Source organism: Orbicella faveolata, unplaced genomic scaffold (assembly GCF_042242905.1).
Source record: "Orbicella faveolata isolate gen_17 unplaced genomic scaffold, um_ofav_v1 contig_37, whole genome shotgun sequence".
NCBI classification, from domain to species: Eukaryota; Metazoa; Cnidaria; class Anthozoa; order Scleractinia; family Merulinidae; genus Orbicella; species Orbicella faveolata.
In genome coordinates, this window is record NW_028301566.1 from 2,121,529 (window position 1) to 2,147,627 (window position 26,099).

General features: G+C 38.6%; 2 protein-coding genes and 2 long non-coding RNA genes across 6 annotated transcripts in view; 2 read left to right on the top strand and 2 right to left on the bottom strand.

The window, feature by feature from the left end:
- LOC110062472 (uncharacterized) overlaps nt 1-2,380 on the top strand; it is a 38,688-nt gene extending 36,308 nt beyond the window's left edge. For all 3 annotated transcript variants that reach the window (XM_089275757.1, XM_089275758.1, XM_089275759.1), the window contains exon 54: nt 1,535-2,380. In XM_089275757.1, the coding sequence (XP_089131883.1) occupies nt 1,535-1,615 (81 nt within the window). In that variant the 3' untranslated portion in view covers nt 1,616-2,380. The remainder of the gene's footprint in view (nt 1-1,534) is intronic.
- Nucleotides 2,381-7,166: 4,786 nt separating this feature from the next.
- Nucleotides 7,167-9,533, top strand: LOC149101589 (uncharacterized). Its single transcript, XR_016202862.1, has 2 exons — nt 7,167-7,578; nt 8,410-9,533. It is a non-coding gene; the product is annotated as an uncharacterized LOC149101589 (long non-coding RNA).
- A 4,327-nt stretch (nt 9,534-13,860) lies between these two features.
- LOC149101590 (uncharacterized) lies at nt 13,861-17,597 on the bottom strand. The gene is made up of 2 exons (XR_016202864.1): nt 17,385-17,597; nt 13,861-14,028 (listed from the first exon to the last, which is right to left on the bottom strand). It is a non-coding gene; the product is annotated as an uncharacterized LOC149101590 (long non-coding RNA).
- Nucleotides 17,598-20,024: 2,427 nt separating this feature from the next.
- LOC110062542 (uncharacterized) lies at nt 20,025-23,334 on the bottom strand. Its single transcript, XM_020769471.2, has 2 exons — nt 23,191-23,334; nt 20,025-21,784 (listed from the first exon to the last, which is right to left on the bottom strand). Exons 1-2 carry the CDS (start codon nt 23,282-23,284, stop codon nt 20,931-20,933), a joined length of 948 nt encoding a protein of 315 aa, XP_020625130.1. The 5' UTR covers nt 23,285-23,334; the 3' UTR covers nt 20,025-20,930.
- Between the last annotated feature and the right edge of the window lie 2,765 nt (nt 23,335-26,099).

The following is a 26,099-nucleotide window of genomic DNA, read 5'->3' on the forward strand; positions in this document are numbered from 1 at the left end:
TCAATCCTCTTCGTTCCTGATGGAAAATAGGTCGTCCACTAGTGCCCGCCACCTGACCCTATTTTGAGCAGTGCGCTTCACCTCCTGCCACGTGAGCTGTCTCTCCTCCAACTCTGCCATTCTCGTGCGCCTCCAGGTGTGCTAGGGTCTGCCTCTCTTACGCTTCCCCTGCGGGTTCCACTCTATCGCCCTCTTGGCTATGTATCCGTCTGGTCTCCTCAGCGTATGGCCAATCCAACCCCAAGCTGTTTGTCTTATCTCCTACTCTACCGGTGGCTGTCCTGCTTGACTCCAGAGCTCCTCGCTGCGTATTCGTCTAGGCCACCAAATGCGCAGGATGTTCCTCAGGCTCTTATTGATGAACACTTGCAGCTTCTGCTTCAATCCCCTGGTCAGCCGCCAAATTTCAGAGCCGTACAGAAGCACAGCTTTCACGTTTGACCCAAAGACTCTCAACTTGGTCTTATTTGTTAGCGCCATAGACCGCCATATTGGCCTCAACATCGCAAATACCTGCGTTGCCTTCCCAATGCGTGCCTGGATGTCCTCGTCAGTACCTTCCTTCTTACTAACAATGCTCCCGAGGTACGTGAATTCGTCCACTTCCACAACCTTCTCCCCTTCAATGAATACACCATCGCTGCGTTTGGTTCAGATATGCATTATCTTTGTCTTTGTAGCATTGATCTTCAGGCCTACCTTTGCACCTTGCTCCTTTAAGGCCTATGTCTTATCTCTCATGTCCTGCACTCCGTGCGACAGTAAGGCCAGATAATCTGCGAAATCAAGATCTTCTAAAGATGTTGTGAAGGACCACTGGATACGCCGTCTTCTGGCAAAGGCTGTCCTGGTCACCCAATCAAGGGCAACCAGAAACAGCAAGGGAGATAGCAGGCAGCCTTGTCTGACGCAGTTCTCATGTACAATGGTTCGGTCTTCTTTACATTGTGTACCACCTGCGCAGAAAAAAAGTCATAAATAGCTCTGATGATGTTAACTATCTTGACCGGCATCCCGTAGTGGGGCAGCAACCTCCACAACACCTCTCTGCTGATGTTATCGAAAGCCTTTTCGAAATCTACAAAGTTGATGTACAAGGAGGACTGCCACTCAATGCTTTGTTCCACAATAATCCTCAGCGTTGCTATTTGGTCCATACAGCTTCGGCCAGCTCGAAACTCCGCTTGCTCCTCTCGCAGTTTTCTATCCAGGGCGGTCTTGATACGCTCCAAGATCACTCTACAGAACACCTTACTTGCCATGTTCAAAAGCATGATGCCACGCCAGTTCTTACACTGGCTCAGATCGCCTTTCTTTGGCAGTTTGATCAGCAAACCTTTCTTCCACCCCTCTGGTACCTGCTTTTTACTCCATATCTGGTTACAGAGATGCAAAATGCTATACGTCGCAGTAAATGTGAACTCGATTAAAAAAAAAAACCGTTGATATTGGCATGTTATTCATAAAAAGCTTAATAGAATTTATTAATGAATTTTTATCGTGTAAATAACTAACCCATACTTATGCCTTTTAGTTTCTATCGTCAGTGCATCGCTTAAAGAACGAGAAGGTGAAAGAATTGGAACTCAGTTTACAAAAGTTCTTTCTCACGTAACTTAGGAAGGTACAGGCCCCCTCAAGTGTAAAAAAAATCGGGATCTACGTGCAGTTGTCAATGCCTCTGCTACCATGATGGAAAAAAAAAGCATGCGCAAGAGATGTGTACAACAATGAAGAGTGTGAGATTGGGGAGCTCCTTCTCGCGTAACTCTACTAAAGACTGATTCAGCGACCCCGAACTCTACTGAAAATGGTTCCTCACAGGCTTAAACGTTGAAGAATATCTTCTGCGAGTTCTCAAATGCTTGGAGCCTGATGCCAAATTAGACAAAGTACGACATGATAGCGAAGATTTGTTCAACGATTATTGGCAGACGCCACCCGACAAAGCTATTTTCTTGATTTGTAATCTTCATTTAACGTGGTTGTAGAAAGCCCACAAGAGTGTAAGAACAATTTAACTCTCCGATTCTGAGACTCCTACTCTTCAGGGGAACAAAGAACACTGTTTTTACTTATTCATTCGTGTACAAACATACTTATTTATTCATGTAGTCTTCAGTATGCACATATTTATGAAGTCCTTGTTATAGTTTTTCCAGTTACCCATTGTTTCAGTACGTGGCCACTCCATAACCCAGCACGCCTTGTTCTTACACAGTATTTAGGTACCAGTGTTTGAACACGTGAGTATTTTGATACTAGTCTTTGAACATGAGAACTCGAGGGTCAGATTTTTGAGGCACGCTTTTGGCTTTAAAAAACAGAGTGTACGATATTTGCATCGCGTTGAAGACGTTATTAAAGAAAGTCAGTGAAACGGTGGTATGGGTGATTTAGATTTGCGCTTTATGGGCCGGCTTTAAAATCGAATTGATGAAACTTCAAAACAGTGTAGAAAGCCAAGAAACATCCAAAGAAGTTGTTGAGAAGCAAAGCGGAAGAAAATTAGAAAAGATTGTAACAGCAACCTGTATCAAGTCAGAACGATAAAGGAAAATCTGGGTGGAAAGGAAAAATACGTGGTAAAAAAACAAATGTCACTAAAAAAGTTAACGTTAAAAAGCAACGACGTTTCGACCGTCGAGCGGTCGAAACGTCGTTGCTTTTTAACGTTAACTTTTTTAGTGAAATCCGTTTCTGAAAATTTGTTGATTAAAAAAAAAAACAAAAACAAAACAAAAAGAAAAAAGAAAAACTGCCGAAAACATAGTTTTTTCTGTTTGCTATGTAGCTGGGCTCAGATTTTATCACTCAAAGTCGGGAAATTGCGAATCAAAGCTGATGTTGATATGGTTTTAAGCTAATTTTATAAGTGATATCATCATCACAAAGAAAAGTTAGTTTACTTCACGTTACCATTAAACTGACAAAACTTGCAATAGGACATATTTGTACTCTCGGTAATGGACTGGGACTAGCTTGCAACTGAGGCTCATGCGGGGGAATATCATTAAAAAGAGATTGATGTCATTTGCATTTGAAAAGACTCCCCACAGTAGCCTCAGTTGCAAGCTAGTTCCAGTCCAATACCGCGAATAAGAATATGGCCTATCAGCTAACTATAAGGCAGTCGAATTCATACTCTTGTTAAAATAGCCAATTCCCTCTATGACACGCCCCTGCAGGGTACCATGGTAGTTGTATTCATCATAATAATAAGTAATAATTTTTTTTTTAAACCAGGAGGCAACCTCGCCCTCAGTAGGTATTCAGGCTGGCTCGATTAAGAACGAAAAAACCTAAAAAAACCTTAAAACTACAGTAGCTAAAAATTGTTGAGCCTAAAAACGTTAAAAGAAAAGTACAATAGAATCCAAAGATGTAGTTAATAAAATAATAAAACTTGACAATTATCTTGAATTGTTGAGAGTCACGCGATGATCGTAAACATTTAGATTTGAATTTCATTGTATCCTTGCATACGGCGGCTACGCCCGCAGTACGAGCGGCAACCAAAATTAGCTGTCCTACCGAAACGACACGATAATAGCCTTTTTTCTTCGAAGCTAACAAAAATAAAGGCAATGCTAAACTTGCTTTGGTCTCTTCTAATCTTTAACTTGAGAATTCCGGGTTTAATTTGACGAGGAACAGCATATTTTGTTCAAAATAACACAACTATTATCCTACCTGGCGACACTCGACGGACTACGAGCGAGTTGCCATGCTTGACGCCGGCGACCCATTTTTGGCGCCAAATTGGAAGCTTGGAGACACAAAATCAGTTACATAGTTTTTTATTTATTTATTTATTTATTGCTAAACACATAATTACTAACATTGCCTTACTCTACTCACAACAATAACTAACCTACTTACAATACACTACATTATTGTTATTATCATCATCATCATCATCATCATCATTATTATTATTATTATTTCTAATGCTTTTACTGTCTTACAAACGTCACTTACAATACATAAAAAAAACACCTATTTACAATACTTGGTATTACGTTACTTACTTACAATACACATTAATTGCTTATTATGACTTACACATTACGTTACTTAAGGAGTTACAATACAACGTAATTACTTAATTATAGAAAAAAGAACAACAATAACAACAACAAAACAAACAAAAAAAAGGGAAACAAAGACCTTGCAACTAATTACTAAGGGAAACGCCTTAAATGGTGAGAAGGAATTTCCACTTCTGTTGAAATTCCCTTTCGCCATTCAACGTGGCAGCAATATATCTTTCTATCTCGATTTTATCCTGCACTAATGAGATGAAGTCGCTGAAAACGAACATAGTATTATTTAGAGTGTTGATATAAAGAAAGTATTTGCCTAGTATTATGAGGTGGTTGAGGGTCAAACGGTGAGTACAAGGACGAGTAATTCCAAATAATACCTCTGGCTCGGAAAGAAGTAAACTCGCGTTACTTACGGTAGAATACGAACTTTGGAACTTACACCAAAAGGAAGACGCTTGCGGACAGCTAACAAACAAATGACGTATGTTTTGACTATCAGAGGGACAGAAAGGGCAGGATGGGGAGGCAACCTTGTTCATTTTGTATAATATACTGTTCGTGGCTAAAATGTTGTGTATAATTTTGTGCTGAAACATTGCCAATTTAACTTCGTTTGTGGCTGTGAAAGGCAGAAGATAAATTTTATTTAGATTCTCTTTTGCGATGCCGTATGATAAGAGTTTTTTTTCTGAAGTGGGAGGAGGAAGATTTTCTAAGGTTAACAGTTTGTCGTATAACCTCTTGCACGTTATAGTACAGATTGGCGGCGGGGGTGTAGTAGAGTCGCCAGAATTAATGTGAAGGAGCTTCTTCCAACTTTGAGGGATCGCAGATAAAAGACTATAATATTGTAAAAAGTTGCAATTTAGCGTGTATTTTTTGCGCAAGGAAAGGAAAGGCAGGAAGCAATTTTCACGCTCGTCAAAAAGGTCTGAAATTTGCTTTATACCTGCTCGGTGCCAATGAGGTAGATATACCATTTTTTTGTCAATCGTAATGAATTTGTTGTTCCAGATTGTCTGAGACAGCATCTCGGTCTTGCTGTGAGGTGTCGTAGACACGATTTCTTGCCAATGATGAATAATTTGTTTGTAAAATTTAGGAAGATGGCCATTAAGATCAAGAAAGTTGTAGTCATAATTACATTGAAAGATCTCAGTACCGCCGACAGTAGAGAGAAACGATTTTGGAATATACTTCCACGGTGCATCTGAGTCTGAGCACAGCCGTTTTACCCAAGTTAGTTTCAAAGCCTTATCGAAAAGTACAAAATCTTTCATGCCAAGACCGCCATCCGATTTCTTCTTGATGAGGGTTGTCTTTTTTATTTTGGCGGGTTTTTGCTTCCAGATAAAATCGAACACTATTTTATTGACCTCTGTTGTAAAGTTTTTTGGAGTCTCCATAACACTGGAGATGAATACAAGTTTGGAGAGGGCTAACGTTTTAACAGTATTTATTCTACCGTATATAGATAAGTCTCTTCGGGACCAGACACTTAAGGTTTTCTTTAGGGATCCTAATTTTTCAAAGAAATTTTTCTTATGAGACAATTCAATATTATAGGTAAAATGCACACCGAGCGCGTAAACGGGATCATCGCCGATTTGGAGGTTGCAAATTGCGTCTTTCCCATGGCGCATGGAGCCAAGCCATAGCATTTCTGATTTTGCCTGATTAATTTCTAGGCCAGAGCACTTTTCAAACAGTGAGAGTAAGTCAAATAAATTAGAAACTGACTGGACATCAGCAAGAAGGGCAGTTGTGTCGTCAGCATACTGTGTGAGCTTGACCTCTTCATTTCCCTGGATATGTATGCCCTTGATGTCTTTTGACCGTTTTATACTTTGGGCAAGAAGCTCCATAGCGATAACAGAGTATGCCCGAAAGGGGGCAACCCTGACGGACACCTCGTTCTAAGTAGAAGTGTTTAGAGGCAACGCCATTGTTAATGACACAACTAGAGATGTCTTTGTAGAACACGCTGATCCATTGCCGGAGATTTGGTCCAAAGTTGAAAGACTCAAGGCATTTTTGGATAAAGTCCCATTCAATTGAATCAAAAGCTTTCTCGAAATCTAAGAAAACAGCTATACCTAGTATATTTTTAATTTTAGTGAAGTTCATTGTGTCTGCTATTAGTCTGATACTTTCTCCAATGAATCTACCCTTTACGTAGCCGGACTGACAAGGATGTATTACGCTTGGCAAGATCTTTTCCAAGCGAAGAGCGATAGTTTTGGTCGCAATTTTGTGCTAGACGCCGGCGACCCACAAACTCAGTTACATAGTTTTCACTTTTATAATCTGATATGGTTTTGGAAATTGTATATCCCCTTTCGTGAGTAATGCCATCTCCAGTGAGAAAAGTATTAATTAATTATTATTAAAAGTTGCCTGAGGTCAATGCTTTTCCTGTTTTAACTTACATTGACGTCAGGACAGTAGAGTTTTTTCCCCCTGCTGAATCCTGATTGGTCAATTCAAATTTCAGGCGCGCCAGCCGTATGCAAGGGTCATTCCCGTGTGCATTTAGTAGACAATTGACCTTCTTGCTGGTTGCTCTATTTTATGCTGTTGCCCCGTGCTGACGAAACCCAACCAGGTCGAATCGCAGTTTGGACTCCATCATGTCACTGTCGCGTTCCTGTGTTGTCGTGGCAATTTACATTGTAACAAGAAACAGACTCTAACCTAGATCATAGTCATTGCCACTAATACATTTAACCATTCTAGTCCTCAGAGACGCCTCTAACTTTTAGCCGGCAGGGTCTTAACCCGAGGAAAAGGTGATGAATCGTCTATCAACTCGCTACACTGCGACTTCATTTCTCATCCTTTTCCTTCCCCAGACCTCTGGCTATGGCAAGCCGTTTGTAGCAAAATTTAATCCTTGCAACATATGTTTAATCCTTTAAATAACGGTTTTATTTAAAGATAGAAAAAGGCATTCAATCCAATGGTAAATAAAATTTTTGGTTCAATTCAATCTTTTAATTTTCACGATTCAATCCAATACCTAAAATATTGATTCAATCCAATACCTAAAATATTGATTCAATCCAATACCTAAAATATTGATTCAATCCAATACCTAAAATATTGATTCAATCCAATACCTAAAATATTTATTCAATCCAATACCTGGAATATTGATTCAATCCAATACCTCGAATATTGATGCAATCCAATACCTGAAATATTGATTCAATCCAATGCCTCAAATATTGATGCAATCTTCCTGGGCCGAGCGCGGCCAAAAGGAACGAGAGTAACTGAGCACTAGAGAGCACTGAAAACATGGCGGGCGAAGGAGAACTAGATTTAGAAGTTGAGTTTCCTAAGTTTCTTGCAGATATCTTGGATAAAACGGAAATAATTTTTGAGAATTTTGACTCAGAAGTTGCAGAAAGTGCACGCCGAAGTTCTTGATCAAACCATTAGTCTGCTTAGGTAAATGAGACATTGCTACAACCGAGACACAAGGGACACGGAAAATTTAGATTCCATTACTGCCGCTTTTGTAGATGTAAGTTAACCACTTTTTATGTGACAAACATATTTTTTTATTAAAAACTGTGTGTGCTAGCTTTTTGTGGCAAATAACATAAACTGTGGCAAATTTTGCTACCACATTGGTCTTTGGTATTGTGCATATTTCTGCTGTCCAATCATTACTGGCACACCAAACTTTGAAATGTAAACAAAATTTTTGCTGTGCCGTGTGCACAGTCAAACATGTTTCTCACAAAAACTGCTTGTGTAAACCTGGCCTTAAGTTATTTTTGAAATAAGAACCTTTACATTTCACAAGACAGCAATCATTGAACATTGGAATGTGTTTTAAGTTTTTCAATGTTGTTGTCTCATGTTTTGCATTATTTAACCCACATGTGGTACTTCTTTCCTAAAAACGATGTTTTTCTTGATATTCTATGACAAACATGGCACCAATTTGTTGTGAATATTATTGGGTACCCAAGGCTCAAGGCTAACACTACTGCCAACTAGCCAAACATTTCAGTTTTGAATAGTAGATTTTGCACTTTCACTAGCCATTGTGACAATCATGATGGAATGGAGTATTGGTCTACTGGATGAAAACAAAATTGAGAATTATCCTGACAAAGTAAAACTGAAGAGAATAGAAACTAATGAAAACAGGGAAACTATGAGTGGATTTCATGGAAATAATTGCCTTAATAAGCATATGATAAATATTTAACTATTAAAGGGAGATAAAAGAAAATGGTAACACTGATAAAAGTACATCAGAGATTGAACATAAGCATATTCAAGAAAAGCAGGATTCGTGTTTGTGGGAGTGAAATTTTCTTAGTGATTATTATTAACACTTTAGATGCAACAAGAAATGTCCAAGATTGACCACTCTTATAAAAAAGTCAGTGAAGCTGTGTATGAAAAAGGCTGGCTGGTGCAAAGTTAGTTTTGGCTAGTGACATGAGTCCTGTTAGTAGCCATTACGCCAGTGCACCAAGAGGTTAGTCTTGTGTCCTGGGTACTTTTGAAAATAAGATAACAAATTAACCTTGCAACATTTTAACTCAGTTAAATGACCTTGCTCTCCATGAGTTCTCGTAGCTCAGTGGATAGAGCGCCTGCCCGGTGTTTGGGAGGTCATGGGTTCGATTCCTGTCGGGGACTCAGAATTTTTCTTTGTCCCACGCTCGTGTCATGTTGATTAATTCACCTTCACATTTCATTACTGAGCTTAAAATTCACCATCATTATTAACTTATCATTTTAACATCTGTTTTGATAAGCACCTGAAAAATCTACAAGGCAGAGTAGTGCACATGGCAGTTATCAAATGCTCTGATTTCTCTTCAGTTTAGTTGTGTTGCTAGAACGGTTAGGCATTCTGTAATTCAAGCAGTTTCTGAGTTTTGTATATCAATGAAAACGAAGATGAGAAAATAATTTACTTGATACAGGGTGAGATTTTCTGTTGTAAATTGAGTTGCAAAAATACTTTAAGGGCCATAATCTCCTTTACCCAGCCCACACACATGTAGTATTATGCAATTGTCAGTTGCCCAAGTTTAACTGTCACTAGTTCTAGAGCCTCTTGGAAGATGTCTACTCCCATTTGACTTGATTATCTTAAGGGATCTAGCCTTTCCAATACAAATGACTGCACTGAATCATGTTGTCCCAGGTCAATTTCTTCAACTAGAACATTGTTATCACTGTCCAATGGAGTTGGACCATCAGGATCATCACCATAGTATTCAAAATCATATGACTTTCCATTTGAAAGGGGGTTTTCAGGCTGCATCATATGATTAAGCCACATTTGGTATGGCAACCAGTTTTTTTTCTGTTCTTACATTTTGGTGGTTAAAAGCTTCAGTGAACTGGCAAAAAGCAAGGTTTATCCTTGGTTGAAAAACTAAGTGTAAGGTGGAAAGATGCACTGAATTATCAGTGTCCAGGATGCCTGACAATTCCATACTACAAAAAGTGTAAAAGTACAAGTGGGAAGCACAACGGAAACATCCCCCCACAATCTTTCAATTCGTTGGTTGTGTTGATGGCCCTGCAGTGAAGCTGCCCCTCTCCTCTCTTCTAACCTGCTCCATTGTATCGCACACACCAACGTTTTCAACACTATGATCTACTCGTACTCTCGAAGGCCAAAATTCTCCGTCTCTCTTAACGGCATCCAGAAACAATTCAAGAACTGTTTCTGCTTTATTGTTGGCACTACATTTCAAAACATTATTCTCCGAGAAAATCCGTCTATACAGCCGAATTAGTATTTTCCATCGGATCAGAGAGTGATGTCCATCCAGATGCCAAAGCGAATTTACGCACCCCATCTCAAGACAGTATTTTGGGGATCTAATTTTGCTAACCTTTCTCTTATTCTTCTCCGTTGAACCCGTAACCCAATGGACTTAAAGAAACCTGCAATGAAATTATATCCATACTCTTGAATGATTTCGGTTCCTTATCAGGTAAGCTGTTGAAACCCCTCATATCTTCTCAGCCATACTCTGTCAATCTTCTGTGAATTGTCCATCTCCAAACTCCAATCATCTTTGTTATCGTTGTCCAGATGAATCCTAGTCCTCAAAGTTCCTCGAGCACCTCAACAGGAATTTTAAGAAATGGTCTTCCATGATTCCAACTTCTGAGTCAAAATTCTCAAAAATTATTTCCGTTTTATCCAAGATGTCTGCAAGAAACTTAGGAAACTCAACTTCTAAATCTAGTTCTCCTTCGCCCGCCATGTTTTCAATGCTCTCTAGTGCTCAGTTACTCTCGTTCCTGTTGGCCGCGCTCGGCCCAGGAAGATTGCATCAATATTTGAGGCATTGGATTGAATCAATATTTGAGGTATTGGATTGAATCAATATTTCAGGTATTGGATTGCATCAATATTCGAGGTATTGGATTGAATCAATATTCCAGGTATTGGATTGAATAAATATTTTAGGTATTGGATTGAATAAATATTTTAGGTATTGGATTGAATCAATATTTTAGGTATTGGATTGAATCAATATTCTAGGTATTGGATTGAATCGTGAAAATTTAAAGATTGAATTGAACCAAAAGTTTTATTTACATTGGATTGAATGCCTTTTTCTATCTTTAAATAAAACCGTTATTTAAAGGATTAAACATATATTGCAAGGATTTAATTTTGCTACAAACGGCTTGCCATATCTGGCTTATCCACCCCGCCCCCACCAGGCTCTTGGCCGGCTTCCCAAAAGGCTTAGTTCAGTTTCTAGAATACTGAATTCGGTTCGAAAGTATTGGGTTTGAACTGGTTCAAATCCCGGCCGTTGAAACTTCAATCTATTTTTCTAACTATGATTTACTGGCGCAAACATTGCTTTCCGTTCCATTTTCTTTCCTGCAGAGATCAGACTTGTTCTGCAGTATAGTTAACTTGTTTCACTCTTTCAAATGTACATTGCTAGCAGTAAGTCTTGGGTCCCGGATGGATTTGAAAACGGAGTTTTCACTCTGAAAACGTATAAAATATCTCCCGTCCACACTACGCCTGAGGAATTTTAAAAACACAACAATCAACGGTCATTTTGGATTTGTGTTTAAGGAAAACTCGGTCAGGAAAAGCCCATGACCATCGTGACGCCATTGTTTTCGATTACTCCGTTCTCAAAATGTTTTCAGTCCACACGAAAACGAAAAGCTGGCGTTTTCAAAAACGAAAAGCTCCGTTTTCGTGACGGATTAGTGTGGACGGTAGGCCTAACCGTAGAAAAAAAGGTGCGTTTTCAAATTTCTCCGGCGTGGATGCTGCTTTATTTAGTAATAAAGAAAGTGAGCTCTACAAATTGCAGCTTTTGTTGAAGCTTTTGTTTGTAATAAAGCCTCGCGAATCTTTAACTTTACCATCACTATTTTCTGAAGACGTTTTTACCCAAAGCTGGTTGTTTTGAAACAGGCTTTAGATTAAATTAAACAAGTGAAACAAGGCAGTATTGTCAGGTTTCGTTTTTTTGTTTCAGGTCTTAAATGCAAGGGTAGAAAAATAAAACAATTCTGAGTGTCACACATGGATGTTACTGTACTTCAAGACATGAAAACGAGATGTTTCGTAGTCCAGTAATTTGAACACCTGCGGCTGAAATATGGTTCGGATTGGCAACAAATTAAATGCATAGCATTTGGCAGACGTTTAGTAACATGTCAAGGGAACACGTGCGAGGAAAGGCTTGGAATGGCCGGGTAGACGGAATATGTGGGAAGCACTTTCATTTGGTTTCCTTCAAGTCAACTGTCCGCCATTTTCTTCGCATGTACCACAAACAGGCTACAAAATTCACTCAAAGTCTTTTCTCGGCTTTTTCAGTATCCATTGTCCTTCGAGCCACCAGACAATCTAGAAATAATTATTTCACTGTAAGGGATTGTGGTTTGTTCAAATACTTCGAAGATGTTCCTCTAATCTGGGCTAATGGACTCTTCTCTTGATTTTTACTCATGCATTGTGAAAGTGGCTTGTTCAAAGCAGTTAGTTGTAATTTTAATGAATCTTGGTGTAACTGGAGTAATGTTGGGCAAGGTGCCTGTGTCATCATATCCGACAGTTGTTACCCACTGGTTTGCTAAACGTCAAACGGTCGGAGTAACCTTGGGAGCAACTGCACAATACAGGGTCACTTTTGAAGGTGCATATATTTAGTGACTCGTTTGGCTCGGCAGTGGATAAAAGAACGACGAATATTCTATATATGCCTTAAGTGGCTCGTTTGGCTCGGCAGTTAAGGAATAATGTATTTATGCGTCAAGTCCTAGGTCGATATATTTAGTGGCTCGTTTAGCTCGGCAGTTGATGAAAGAACGAGGATTAATCTATTTATGCGTTGAGTCCTAGGTCTATATATTTAGTGGCTCGTTTGGCTCGGCAGTTGATGAAAGAACGAGGAATAATCTATTTATGCATTAAGTACTAAGTCTATATATTTAGGGGCTCGTTTGGCACGGCAGTGGATGACCAAGGAGCAAACGAACCAAACGAGCTGGCTATTTTAGTGGATGATTAAAAATGGCCCTGTATTCTGTAGTTTACGATGTTATAAAATCTCCAAAAACAGGTTGAGGCAGTGAGCCAGTTAGAGAAGTCAATTGCCCGCTACCATGCCAGGAGGTCACGCGTATGCCATCATTCGGTAATCTTTTGTTATGACTCAATATGTCGCACTAGCTAACTGTAACTCGACGATATGTTGAAAGAATGCGTGGGCCTAATGCTCACCCATCAACATTTTTTTCAGTCCATACTTTCCCTGCGTGATGAAGAACTTTGCGTAGGATGGCAATCTATAGATAATACTGCTGTCAGTTGCTGACAGATTTACCGTGCGACTTGGATTTTGAAAAAGACCTCGTGTGCTCACAGGTGCTATTGACATTGTTTAATAAATTGCAAGTCATCCAAGCGAAACATGGCTATTGAAATATCCACATCAAAATTAAAGAACTTTCTCCACCTACTTTTCCAAAATTCAAGTATCTATTATTGGCCTCATAGTTGGAAATACAAACATTCAACGGAGCGCTTAATATCAACAAATAAGTTCATCATATTCTTTTAAAATCTTTTCCCGTTCAAACTAAATCTTCCCTGTTTTAAGAAAGAAACCTAAAACAACGAATCAACCGACAACGCAGGTCGAGGAACTTAGCCGATGTAAAATTCTAGTACATTTTAAAAGACATAGTCTGACTTTACATTGTTATGAAGTTCACAAACAAGTTGTAGCACATGTTGAAAGAATTTCGCACCCACTATCCATTAGCTTTCATTGATATCATTATATAAGGATGCTATCTTTTATTGCTAGTGTCAACGCGATCTTAGCGTGCACTTGCTAATTGCAGCTAAACAATGTACGAAGGAACTCGTGGTCAGTATTCACCCACCAGCGTTATGTTCGTATTGTCCGAGCTTGATAGCACACATTGTGAAGGATAGTCTCACTGGATTCTGATACACTTTTATTGGTGGGCGTCAGGTCAACCTTAGCTTGCTTTTTTTCTTGATGCTTCACGCGGAAAGGAAAAGAAAAGTCAGGCGGGGGGAATAGAATTTACGCGACACTCTAACGAGCGCACATGATGAGTTATTTTAACGTCAAAGTATTCGGGTCTACGATAATCGAGCAAGTCAACTTTAATTTTGTGCTGTTTTAACGTCAAAGTAATCGTGTTTACCTAACGTGAGGGTAGAAAATCGACAAAACGGGAACGTGCTGAGGAGGATTAAGATTAAAATCGAGGCAGATAACGATCCACGAAATTGAAAATATAATTACAAATATTTAATGTTTTATTCCGATATGAGAAAGAAATTTGTCGGCTAATGATTTACCGACACTTTGCTTTGTGATCTTCTTGTTGCATACTCACTTTTCAACCGGCACGTCAAAACTGTAAACTGTTGCTTATAAGCCGCTCTGGTTATAGACCCATCTACCTGTAAACCAAAAAATACATCCGGTTATAAGCCCTCGTCTAGCTTTCGTTGTTTTGAGTTCGTTTTATTGTGATGATTTAAAGCTTAATTACCAATAAATGAAAAACCTATGTCCATCAACATGTGCAGCTATAGTTCGTTTCGAAATGGTTTTTTTTTTTCGGTTATAAGTTCCCATCGGATATTGGCCCCTCCGTTTATAAGCCCATCTAAAAGCCCTTACGAAGTTGTCAGTATAAGCTCAGGGATTATAAGCAGCAGTTTAAGGTGTTTTCATCGCTCTCATCTTGTAATCTGTGCACGCCACGTACGCCACACACACCACGCGGGCCGCTTCCGCCTCTCAGTCTTACAAACCATAGGACGTCCGGAAACATACCTTTTGGCCTTTTACACGAGTTGTAAACATTAAACAGTGTTTAATATGAAAGGAAGTTTTGTGGTACTTTGTGGTATTATCAGTCATTCTTAATAATATATACCGACCTATAGGCGCTTTAAGCTCGAGATGTATTCGACCTCCAAGGAAATGACGATTGCAGTGTGTTAACAGAGTTAATAATAAAACATTCAATAAAAATAAAAATAAAATGGATGTATGAATTACTCTTCTTGTTGTGCTATAGAACTGATCAGACAACTCATATGCACAGACAATAAGACCCAGTTAGCTTTTTATATTTCGGAATTGATTGAATCGTGATCGCCAGCTTGTGCATTTTATATTTTGTGTATTGGCTTTTTCAGACATAGGTATTTAATTAAAAACAAGAAAGACACAGATGAAGGAAGAAAAAAATTAAAAATGGCATCGACAAGAAAGTTAACCCTTCTGCGAGAAAACAGTACAGAAAGTTTTCAAAGCTCTAGCTGTATTGAGTGGGCCACGCTTTCACGGGTGTAAATTCAACTCCTGTATCAACTGCCATTCAAGAAAATTGCTGCTACCTATAATGTTGCCTTCCTTGAGTCAAATGGCGTTGAAGATTTATATTTGTAACACATAAAGAAAAGTTACAGTGATTTTCCTGGCACGTTCAATGTTTTCCTTATTCTGAAAACCATGCGTCAAGCGAAAAGCAGAGCCAGGGAAAACGACCGGTGATACGACGGTAGATAGCGCGGGCAATAAGTTGCCAGTTTTTCAAAATTAAAGATATCTCTAATTCTGATCGATTGACAATCAATGATATCCTGAACGAACTATTGGGAACACTACAGTTCACGACTCGAACTCCGTTGATCAGAGAAACACATTTTCCAGCCCCCATGTTGTTCACAGCTTTTACTTCGCAGATAACACATTCTTCATTCGATATCTTTAAATTGTTTTCTTAATCAATTTTCCTCACTTTACCCAACAACCAGTTTGACCTTTTTTTTCCTTTTGTTGCGTTCTTAAACTTTTCTTTTTGGTTTGAGTTTCAACAAAGGTAAAATAAAACCACACTGCAGTTACATTTAATGCCTCAAGTTCCTGTAACGCGTCTGTTTTATATCAGCCTTCATCACATATTGTCATTATACAAAACACCACCTAAAACGGACACGCTCCAAGCCCGCAGGTAGGAAAGATTTTTGATATGGTAAAAAATAAACGAAGTTCTTTACATTTCATTATCAAAATTGCAACACCGTTCAGCATTGTTCTCCTCCACTCAGGTTTTTTAAATCCACATTGTTTCGCTAACTTAACTCACTTAATATCTTCACGAAACTTTTCCATTTACTTCAGCGTGTTAACCAACAGATACAAACTTATCTAACAAAGCCTGTGAGAGTGTTTATATCTTGAAATAAGTGAATAAGCAAGGTATCCCTACGTGTCGAAGCTTCTTTCTAGCTATCTGATCATGACACAGATCAGAACTGGCACGCTATTAACAGATGGAGCAGCTGTGTCAACTTCGCTTATTGTTCGTGGTTCTGCCTCGTGTATTGTTATTAGTCCGTTTAACAAATATGTTTGTATAGCTTGCTATGACTGTGATGAATATTTACGACTAAAAAATATCTGCACACAGTCTCACCTTGTGTCCAAACAGGTTTTAAACTAACCAGGTTGTTGTTAGAATTAAACGCGTACCACAATGAGTTCCTCCTACTCACAACATGCCAAATAGTCTCTTCCGCAGCCGTTATTGGGGTCGTCACGCAACGCTTCTCATTGCGTGACGACCCTAATAACGGCTGCGAAGGAGACTACATGCCAAAGTATCAGATCTCAAACATATGCAGCCAAAGGAGTCCTGTCAACTTCTACTGTGTAAACGTAGGGCTCCTTTCAGTTGGTATGCTAATGAGTAACTTTACGGCAGCCGCTTCAGTGCTAGTTCTCGGTTAGGGTGTTTACTACCAGTTACATTTTGAGCAATCCAGACGCACTAATGCGAATTAAGTCCTGATAATTACTCATGTATGCGTGTCGAAATAAACGGAATGCTTGATTCCCTCTTAAGAACCTGTTTGAGATTACAAAAAGGCACAAGTTGCACAGGTTATCTGATTGTTTTTAAGCTTGGAGTTTTCGGCTTGGATTTGGTACGCCGGGCATCATATTTTTAACTAACTGAATACCCATGCGATTGACCAAAAACCATGTATTAAGTCACGCATAACTAGTATTTCGGCAGGGAAACGGTGGTGAAACTAATGCTGGGCAGGACGATTCAGCAAGTCTACTTGAGGTCAGCCAATTTTCTTCCTGCATTAGAAATTTGTCGGTTCACGATCTCAGGGCATAATTTCTTCACAGACACTGGTCACTGCACAAAACACATGGATCCGGCCAGACATTGTGTTGTGTGTTAGCAGTGGGATTTGCCTGTATGGATGTGTTTGTGTCTTTTTATGCATGGATTAGGTGGGTGTTAAGGAAAGACAACCTTATAATCAATCACCTGATTTGCCGACAACATGTGCACTGCGGCTATCAGACGTTGAAAGACGATTTTCATAACTCTGATTCATTAAGCGCGCTGATAACTAAACAAACGGTAAAATCCATAAAGAAACACAACCTTCTTTGAGGTTTTACGGTGTCAGTGGTAAGACATGAAAGGTCTTAATTTTCCCTGTGAACTAAAATGGGGATATTTAATAAGCCATTTACTACCGTCAAATGCACTTTCGATAACAATAAAACCGACGAATTTCACTGGGTCAGTAGTCAACGGGGAAATTGTGTTTCTCCAATCATTTGCTAAGCTATTGTAACCGTTCTTATGATTCTTGCTTACTAACAAAGTTGTTAGAAATTAGAACATCTTGAGGGTCTGTTTTTACTCATTCTTCTCTTAAGAGTACTCAAGCTATCTGGTTATTTTACACGCGGCTAGCCGTTAAAGAAAACTTACATATTATTCATCATGAGGGCTGCATGCAATTATCGTTCCTTTCTTGTGGTCAATCTTTGTCTTGGCTCAAAATTGCCTTTTTTTACTTTCTAATTAGTTATTTCAATACAGATGAAACATCTTCGATTTAAGTGCTGAGCCCGCGATAGAACAGACCTTACGCTGTCCAGTAAGCATGTGTAGTAGTGGCCCCTGTGCTGAGGCTTTCATTGCGTTCAGTGTTCACTTTCACAAAGGAAGATGACAGAGCAGCAAGAGTGTTAATCAAGCTGATACTGTGCAATCTAAAGAGCGTATTTCATGTAGTATCCAACATTGGTATTGCGAAGCTATGTTGGTTTCATCTCACATCTTGTAGCAAAGTAGAGAAAAGCTTATTAAAACACCATGCCGTTTTATCAGTGAATTGAAATGCGTAAATAAGTTAGCTGAGATAAATCGAAGCCACCCCATACCTTCGCTTACAAGAAAAAACATACACTAGCCAATTCAATAAATAAGGAAATTTACAACAGAAAATTTGCAACATTTTGCTTTTCCGTTTATTCTTGACATTGATACCCCAGAGCTTGTGTGAAATTTCGCAACAAACTTTTAACCTAATTTTAATAATAGAACGCTATACTTTTGACGCGAGGATAAGAAATTAATTTATTTTCACAAATGAAGACACAAAAACGACGCGTTCAATTTCGTTTTTCTCCTAAGTAATGAAATTTTGGACCAAAAATAAGATTTCTTGCTCGTAATTTGTTAAATTTGGGGTTGAGCATTTTTGAGAATTTTCCCACGCAACTCAGTCTTAAACAGACGTGAGAGTGATGTATGTCTATAGATTAGCAGCCAAAGATGAAGAGCAGGAAAAATCAAATTGTTATTGTGGTTATCGTAACTTTTTGAATGATTCAACTGATCAGTTCGACTTTTAATAAACATTACGCAAAAGAGAATTCAAAGCTGCTACACAGTTTTGCTCCGTTGAACTCGTTTTATTTTCTCATTAAGTTGCATATGTAGGCATTCACGAACGTTTTCAGCTTCTGTTCAATTTACTAAATGTTATTCAAAGACAGCCGCCATCATTTATCACTGACAACGCATTAAACAGAACCCGCTGGTTTAAAAAATATACAAAGGAAGTTGTAATTATGTTAAGGTGTACTGCAACTGGAGTGAAACTAAAGTTGGATACGCCACAAGTACTCACCCAAAACGTAAGAACCCCGGTGAAACTCGGCTAAAAGTATTTTTAGTTCACTGTCGAGCAGTTCGAATAAATTTTGATAAATATTAAACTTATTCGCTGAGCTAGCTTTTGTTTAGCCACATTCAAAAAATTATGTTGTAATTACTCGATTATAAACGGTCAAGTGCATAGTTTGGACTCGACCGCTCTTTTCGCGTCGCAGTTTACTACAAAAGAGACTAGCAGGGGAGGTTTAAAAACAGAGCACGTTTTCTTTCATTTAAAATCCATTATGTTATAATAGTTGCGGGATTTATCATGAAAACTACTTTCTTTCTCACTATTGTTTAGCTGCCTAGATTCCGGTGTCTATGATCACGAGAGCGGGATGTCCTCTCCGTGAATTTCAAGCAGGTGGTAACCCTTTTAAATTGCATTCCCCTTGGACTCGGTCATGTTACCATGGGAGTTTTACAAGGCTGTTCAGTTCTTGAATATCGTCTTATTTGTCCATGACAGGTACCCATTGTCGCTGATGTTCCATTAGCTTAAATCTTTTAGAATGTTCTTCGGCGACCACAAAATAATTCCTCTCGCCCTGATTTATTTTATTTTCTTTTGTTAACGCGCGTATGCTTTTCAAAGTTGTTAAATAGTGCTGAGGGTAAAGATGACTGACTGATTCTCGGAGCTGTCTTTTTGATTTGAGATATATTTTTAACTTTGCTGAATGCTCGGTTTGGACGTCCGAGACAGTTTTGACTCGAGAATGGCACTTTTCACGATAATCCTGACATATGATGGCAATAAAGAATGTTCAATATTATATCACTCGAATATTGTAAATAAACGTTGGTTTTCAGCGCTAATTTGTTGACATTTTTAATAATTTTCTTGCTTGGTGGTCAGTCGACGTTGTGATAGCTTGCTCAGGTTGTCCTTCACAGAATAGCGACACAATTACACAAAGGAATAAGAAATATTATACATTTTATTCAAAGCCAAAATCAGGCTCTTTTCGGCAAAAAATTTGTAAGTATCAATAAAATGCAAACGTATATTATCTTGATTGCTATTAACGCTTTAGGTTTGAGTAAAACAAAGATAAAAGAAAGTCGAAAACTAATTTAGCGCCATCACGGGCTTGAAGTGTTTTCAAGTGGTTTTGGTCTCATAGGAACCAAGCTGCTTCACTTTTCCTTCTTGTCAGCTGCGTCGAAGAAAGTAAATATTTTTCTTACAATGAGGGCTTATTCGAGTAAAAAGCTGGCAAAGGATCGAAAATTGAAACGCAATTATACAGTCTTACTTTCCAATAAGTGGTTTAAAAAGAGCATGTTTTGTTCTTTGTTTAGTCAAATTATTCCTATAGCAGGTCACAACAATATCAACATTTTAAACAACGCAGTTTTTGGAATTAAGCAGTTTATCGATACAAGAAGAAAGCTGGAACATTCTAACAAAGCTTACTTTAATTCAAATGAACGAAATACACTAAGCTATTTATTTTTGTGGTCCGTTTCACCTGTCGGAAAAATCATATCATCATACAATATTATGTTTGTTTATTGAATGGCCTATACATTATTTCTAAAGCGACATAATCTTTACTGTAGAAATTCATTGTGTGGCGTACAAACTAAGGCTGGGTAGCCCTACTTCTAAGAAAACTCATCATAGATCGATCTGTTTTGAGACCAAAATACATTTTTTGAACTAACAGTGTATTAATAATACTCAATGTTTTATTCCTTGCGCAATGGACAACTAACAACGTGTTACCTGCTCAACATGTTCAATTCAAATTAAGGTTGAATTCTTTTAAGAACAAAACGACGCATGCATATTTATGTGCAAAACCGTGATTCAGTTTTTGAGCTACCTTTTCTGTGTTTAGCAATACAGAAGCTATTTCCTCTTTGGATGGTGAAGTAGCATTATAATTCAACATTAAACGAACGAAGGGCAAAAGTAAAGACTTCGGCAAATAAAGCAATTAATGCGACACTTTTTTACACCTTCATATGCACATATTGAACTTGAAAATAACACCAAATAACCATATTTTTAATTGTCCTGCATACCTTCTGAGAAATCTTTATCAAATCGTGAAGTACTCTTCTAGTAAAAATCTACCAACCTTCTCAGTACAGGCAGACATGCGGTTCTCTGTCTTAAACGTTTAAATGCAATCAGTGATGTTCTATCAATTTTATTAAGAAGTCTATCTGTATTCCTTAACTCTTCGCTCACAGTTTAGGGGTAAATGCTTGATTCCGTTATATTCTACAATACAGTTTCGAATACTTTAAGGCCTGATCTCCTAGTCTAATGTTCTTTAAGAAAAGTGTATATTTGGTTTAATTAGTCTTTTCACTCTCTGGGCTTGTTCTATACTCATGTCTCATCGTATGGCGGCGAACATCGACTTTACGGTAAAATCTCCTGCCACAAATCTTGCAGGGAAAAGGTTTAATCCCTGTATGGCGCCTCATGTGGGTTAACATGTTGGACGACTGGCTGAAAACCTTGCCACACTGCTTACATTGGAACGGTTTCACTCCCGTGTGCATCAGTGTGTGTTTCTTCATGTCGGACTTGCGGAGAAAATTTTTCCCACAATAATTACAAGAGTATGGTTTGTGGTCGGAGTGAATAAGTTTGTGAGTGGAGAGACTTGAAGGCCTCTTAAACTCCTTTCCACATTCTTGGCACTTGTAAAGTTTCGTTTTGAAGGTTTGCTCGTCTGGCGTTATCTCTTCGTTGTTAGCACTCGTTTCTCGTGCTACCAGCTCGCCTAAGTTCGGTGGATCTCGGCAACCTGCCACTCCGACCGAGGGAAAGAAAGCCTCTTGACCGAAGCTTCTTTGAATGAATGGTGACTGATGAACGAGATGACGGAAGGCTAATTCGTCTGGGTTTGGTACAAGATTTGGGCAACTGTACGAGAAAGGTAGAGCACCATATCGAGGTACCGGTCTAAAGACGAAAGGCGTTGGTGGAGCCGGCAATGAGAAAGGAACCTTGGGAAAACTAAACTTCGTCTCAAAGTACTCTACGCCATGCCGTCTGACAAGAGTGGGAAGAGAAATGCGTGGGCGATAATCAGCCTCGTGAACTTGCTTGAAAGAAAGGTCTTGTGCAGAAGGCAGGACATCACGGCTTGTTTCCACTGATTTATCTGTATCGGCAGGGGTCTTCTCCGTTTTGATATCTGCAATAGGAAACGGACGTTTTTGAGATTATTTTTAGGGCGAACTTTACACCAGTCGCTTTTAAAGAATGGCCATATTTGCAATAAAGAAGATTGCTGAAAACAGATACCATTTGTTATGAAAGGACCACGCCAAACGTTTGGCACATAGCTGATAGATTAATGGGCTACCAAGTAACCGCCGGAAAACCGAACGCATTTAAAACCCACCCTCGATGCCGCACTGAATTTCGAATGCCAGCATTTTGAAAGCAGTTTTACGAGTTTTAAATCCATTTTTTTATGAAACGAGAGTCGAAATTTTGTGGGTGATTTTGGTGTTAGCGCAAATTTTAAAAAAGTAATATGAAAGAAGTGCCAAAGATTTTCAACCGTTTAGGGATTTTGTTCCGAATTAGGAAAGGTTAGCTTTATTAGGAAATCTCTCCGTATATAGTAAAATCTTGAATTATTTGTTCTTTTCAATGTTTCGATAATTCGAAAACTGTGAAGTAAGCAAAAATCTATTCCCACTTGTTGTTCCGCGCTGCGAAAAATTAGTCATTATCTAAACTTAACATCGTAAGCTAAGCAATTAAGAACATCAAAATAAACCATTTAAAACAAGGTGGAATCAAACCGTTAAAAGATTCCTTCAATAGAAGATCTGCTCAGAGCTTGCGATAAGCCTGTGCCAGTGCTCTCTTTGTCTTAATTCGTTCCCCTTGCGTTTTTTATTTTCCTGTACGATTCATTTTATTTAATTCATTTTACGAAGATGGAAGGATAGATGAGAGCAGAAGTTATAGAGAAGTTAGAGTTGTGGTTAGGCAAAACTAATTGTGCAAATTTTAACTGATCTAGAAGAATAAACAAAGATTACATCTTGTAAGAAAAACGGTTCATTTGGTTTGCATTGTGGTCCCATCCTTTTCTAACCGTAAGTGAGTGCTACAATATCAGATTGAAATATCTCAAAGAACTTGCTGTGTCTTAGAAACATTGTATTTCTCCTGAAGGCAGAGTTATACGCGCTTCACCAAAGAAACTTCGAAAGACCCCAGTTTGGCGATTTCTGTATTTCTTTTAAGAGTGAGATAGTGGTGAGGGTTTTTTGATGGAAATGCACTTGTAGGTGCGCGATGATGTTCTCGCTTGGAAGAGTAATCCTAACAGTTGAGAGTTCGTGTGTGATTTATAGCCCCGCTCACTTTGGTTTGTGCCATGATTCATCTCACACGGTCACTTCAATAAGAATCCTGCGCGTTATTTTGTAAACATCACAGGTTTTTCCCGCACAATCAAATCAAGTTCTTTTCATATTCTCACTTCTGTCCTGACCACTCGGAAAATTTTTTTAAAAGAAAAGTGAAACTGATAAAAGACTCGTTTGCGTGCTAGAGTGTACTTAAGGTTTTTTTGCTCACCTGGAATGGTTCTCGTTTGAGCTGGGGCTGCACTTTTATCCACTGGGACAAGATTTGCTTGTGGTCTTCCTCTCACTAGAAAAGAACGTGGCATGCTGATCTTCTGATTCTGAACGCTGCCCTGTAAATGACAGACAATTACAAGGGCTGCCTTTTTAAAATCCTCTGCAAATATGTAAATTGCAATTTAATTACTTTCCTTTCATTCGGATACCTTTTTATAGTGCGGTGTTCCATGTGTTTGATTTTATTGTAAAGTATCGCGAACACATTCTCAAACAGGCCTATTATTTTACGCTAAATATAATTCCTTTCCCAAACCTATTACGGAAGGAATTTTCTAAAACAAACTCCTACGTTTCGTCGACTCCGCATATGATTTTGCATTTTCTTGCAAATTTTCAAATTAGTCATTTGTTTTGTTTATGCGATTATCATAACTATCTGAAAACAAACCACTGGTAAACAGATGGGGATATGGACAATAGCTACTTAGACACAATTTCGAAGAGCTTCTCTCACCCTAATTCTATAAGGGTCCAATTTCGGACTCGTAGAATTAAGATCCAAGTTCTTTTGACGTTTTAAAGCTTTTTGAAGTTCAATTGCGCAGTCAGAACTAAAGAGCCATCAGGAAGTCGAAATCTACGAGATTTTCCGTGCGCATTTTTTATTATTCAATTCAGAAAAATGAGGGCTTGGAAAAGATTTTGATTCCATATAGTCATATTTTGCGAAAATACTACTTGGGATATCGTTCGCTCGTGTCCAACTTTTATAAGTTTATTGGCACATAGCAGAATAATATGTCGGCTCTCTGTTTGATCGGTCAGACAGTGAGATGTCGTTTTCTCGGTGCACTCCTCAGCGGCAGGTGTGATGCGGCGAACCAAGAAGACTTATGTACAGTTAGGCGGATGAGAATATTCGAAAAAAAGTGTTTCCAGTAGACCAGAAAGATCAATTTATCGAAAGCAATCTCTAACTACTTCCACTGGCATTTCTTAGTTGCATGTAATACAACAAAGAAACTAGATTTTCTTTAAAATATATTCAATGGATATTATTTAAAATTGCTTAGTTACTACATTTTTGTGGCTCTTGCATTGGCCTTTCAATATGATGGTCACTTCATACGTTCCTGCAATTAGCTGTTTTATGCTTTTTGTGGTAAATGCATCAGAGGCCTGTTTCCGTCGTTTGGTAGGCTTAATTTACCATAACTTTGAACAAACCGTATACAGGTCGTTTTAGGTTCAAATCACTAAGCAACCAACAGCGATTCGCGAATCACTCTCTACACACAGACAGACTTTCAAAAGAGCTCAGTGTGTAAATAAATAAACTCCATAAGTTGTGTGTGTCGCCAATTTGGCCTTTCTTAGCGATTTTGCTTGTGGTTTATTATGCTGTATCACAAACTCAAGGGTCGTCGAAGAAACTCGAAGTTTTCCGAACACCGTCAAATCAAAGGGCGGACTCTGGAACTAGAGGCCATCCTGAAGGCGTGTCTCCTTTGTTAGCACTATTTCTACCAGTTCAAAGGAAGAATTGCGATACTCGCTGAATAATGCTAATTTAGCTTCAGTCTCTTGAGCATTCATATCTGCATTGTTTACTGCCTTTTTTTCATGTGCTTTTTGTTCCGTTCAATATTGTTGAATTGCCCTTCATGACAATGGAAGTTTACGCAACTCTGTTTCATTGCCGTATCGTCATAATGTTTTTTGCGAAACAAATTAGAGGACACGAAAGCTGTTAGGTTCAAGGGAAGCTTTTAATTTCAAATCCACCTGATAGATATCAATTTGAAAATTTTATGAAATGCTGAAAAAAAAATTTCCACAGCAAGTAAAATGTATGATTTTCTTTCTTTCTGGAAGATGTACAAACAGCCCTGACGGCAAGCCGTCAAGGTGCGCTCAGCGGGAATCTGTAGTGCTGTATTGATTAACCTTGAACTTTTCACCGATTGAGGCCCTGTCAGAGAGATTTTAAATGAGACGGTTGATTATCGCTAGTGAAGCTGGTACCTAAATACTACGAATACGGGTACGGTCACGTCCTCAATCTCAGAATAGCCTACTTTGTTTCTTCGCACTGGCAGGTTCACAATGCATCTACTGTGTTCATGACGCCCCATTAATCTAGCCCACTATCACATTGTAAAGCTTCAAGTTAGTTTTTGAAAATAGTAAAACAAATATCACGAAGCTCCTTTTTTTTTAGCACTGTGAGTAATACAGGGATGTACCACTTTGATCTCTTGTTTATTATTTCAATAAAGAGATCAGTTTCACAATTGAATAGCATCTTCTAAATTGTTCAGTTTTTACACAAAACCTGGCAGTCTCACCACATGTACACCTTGCATTGTGTCTGCGAATGTTGAGGAACAGGTACATTTGCACGTATATATCTAATTGCTGGTTTTCAGTGTCACGCCATTCAAAATAGATCAAAATAAAAATCAAAACCGTTCAATAGATAAAGTCCAGAATCTGAGAAAAGAAAGAAAGTAAATATGCAAAGACTCTCGCCAAGATTCAGGTCACAGCAATTTTTCTTATGCAAGATATGCGGAGAAACTTTTTACCCGAATTTGTAGAGATTTGTATGGAGAAACCATGCTGGTGCCCATTCGGATAGGCACCAACATGGCGGCCGGAAACCGACAGAAACATCTGTCACTGAGTTTTGCTACAAAAGCGTGAAATTATCTCTCGAGGAATTCAAAAACATTAAAATAATACTTTTTTCTAATATAAGAATTGTTCGGATAGCCAAATTACCCGAATTAAGTCACATTTTTAACCAACATGACAGCTCTCTCGGCCGTCATGTAAATGCCGCGTCGCGCAAAAGCTCAGAAATTCAAGCGTCAGTCTGTCACAAAACCAAGAACCCAT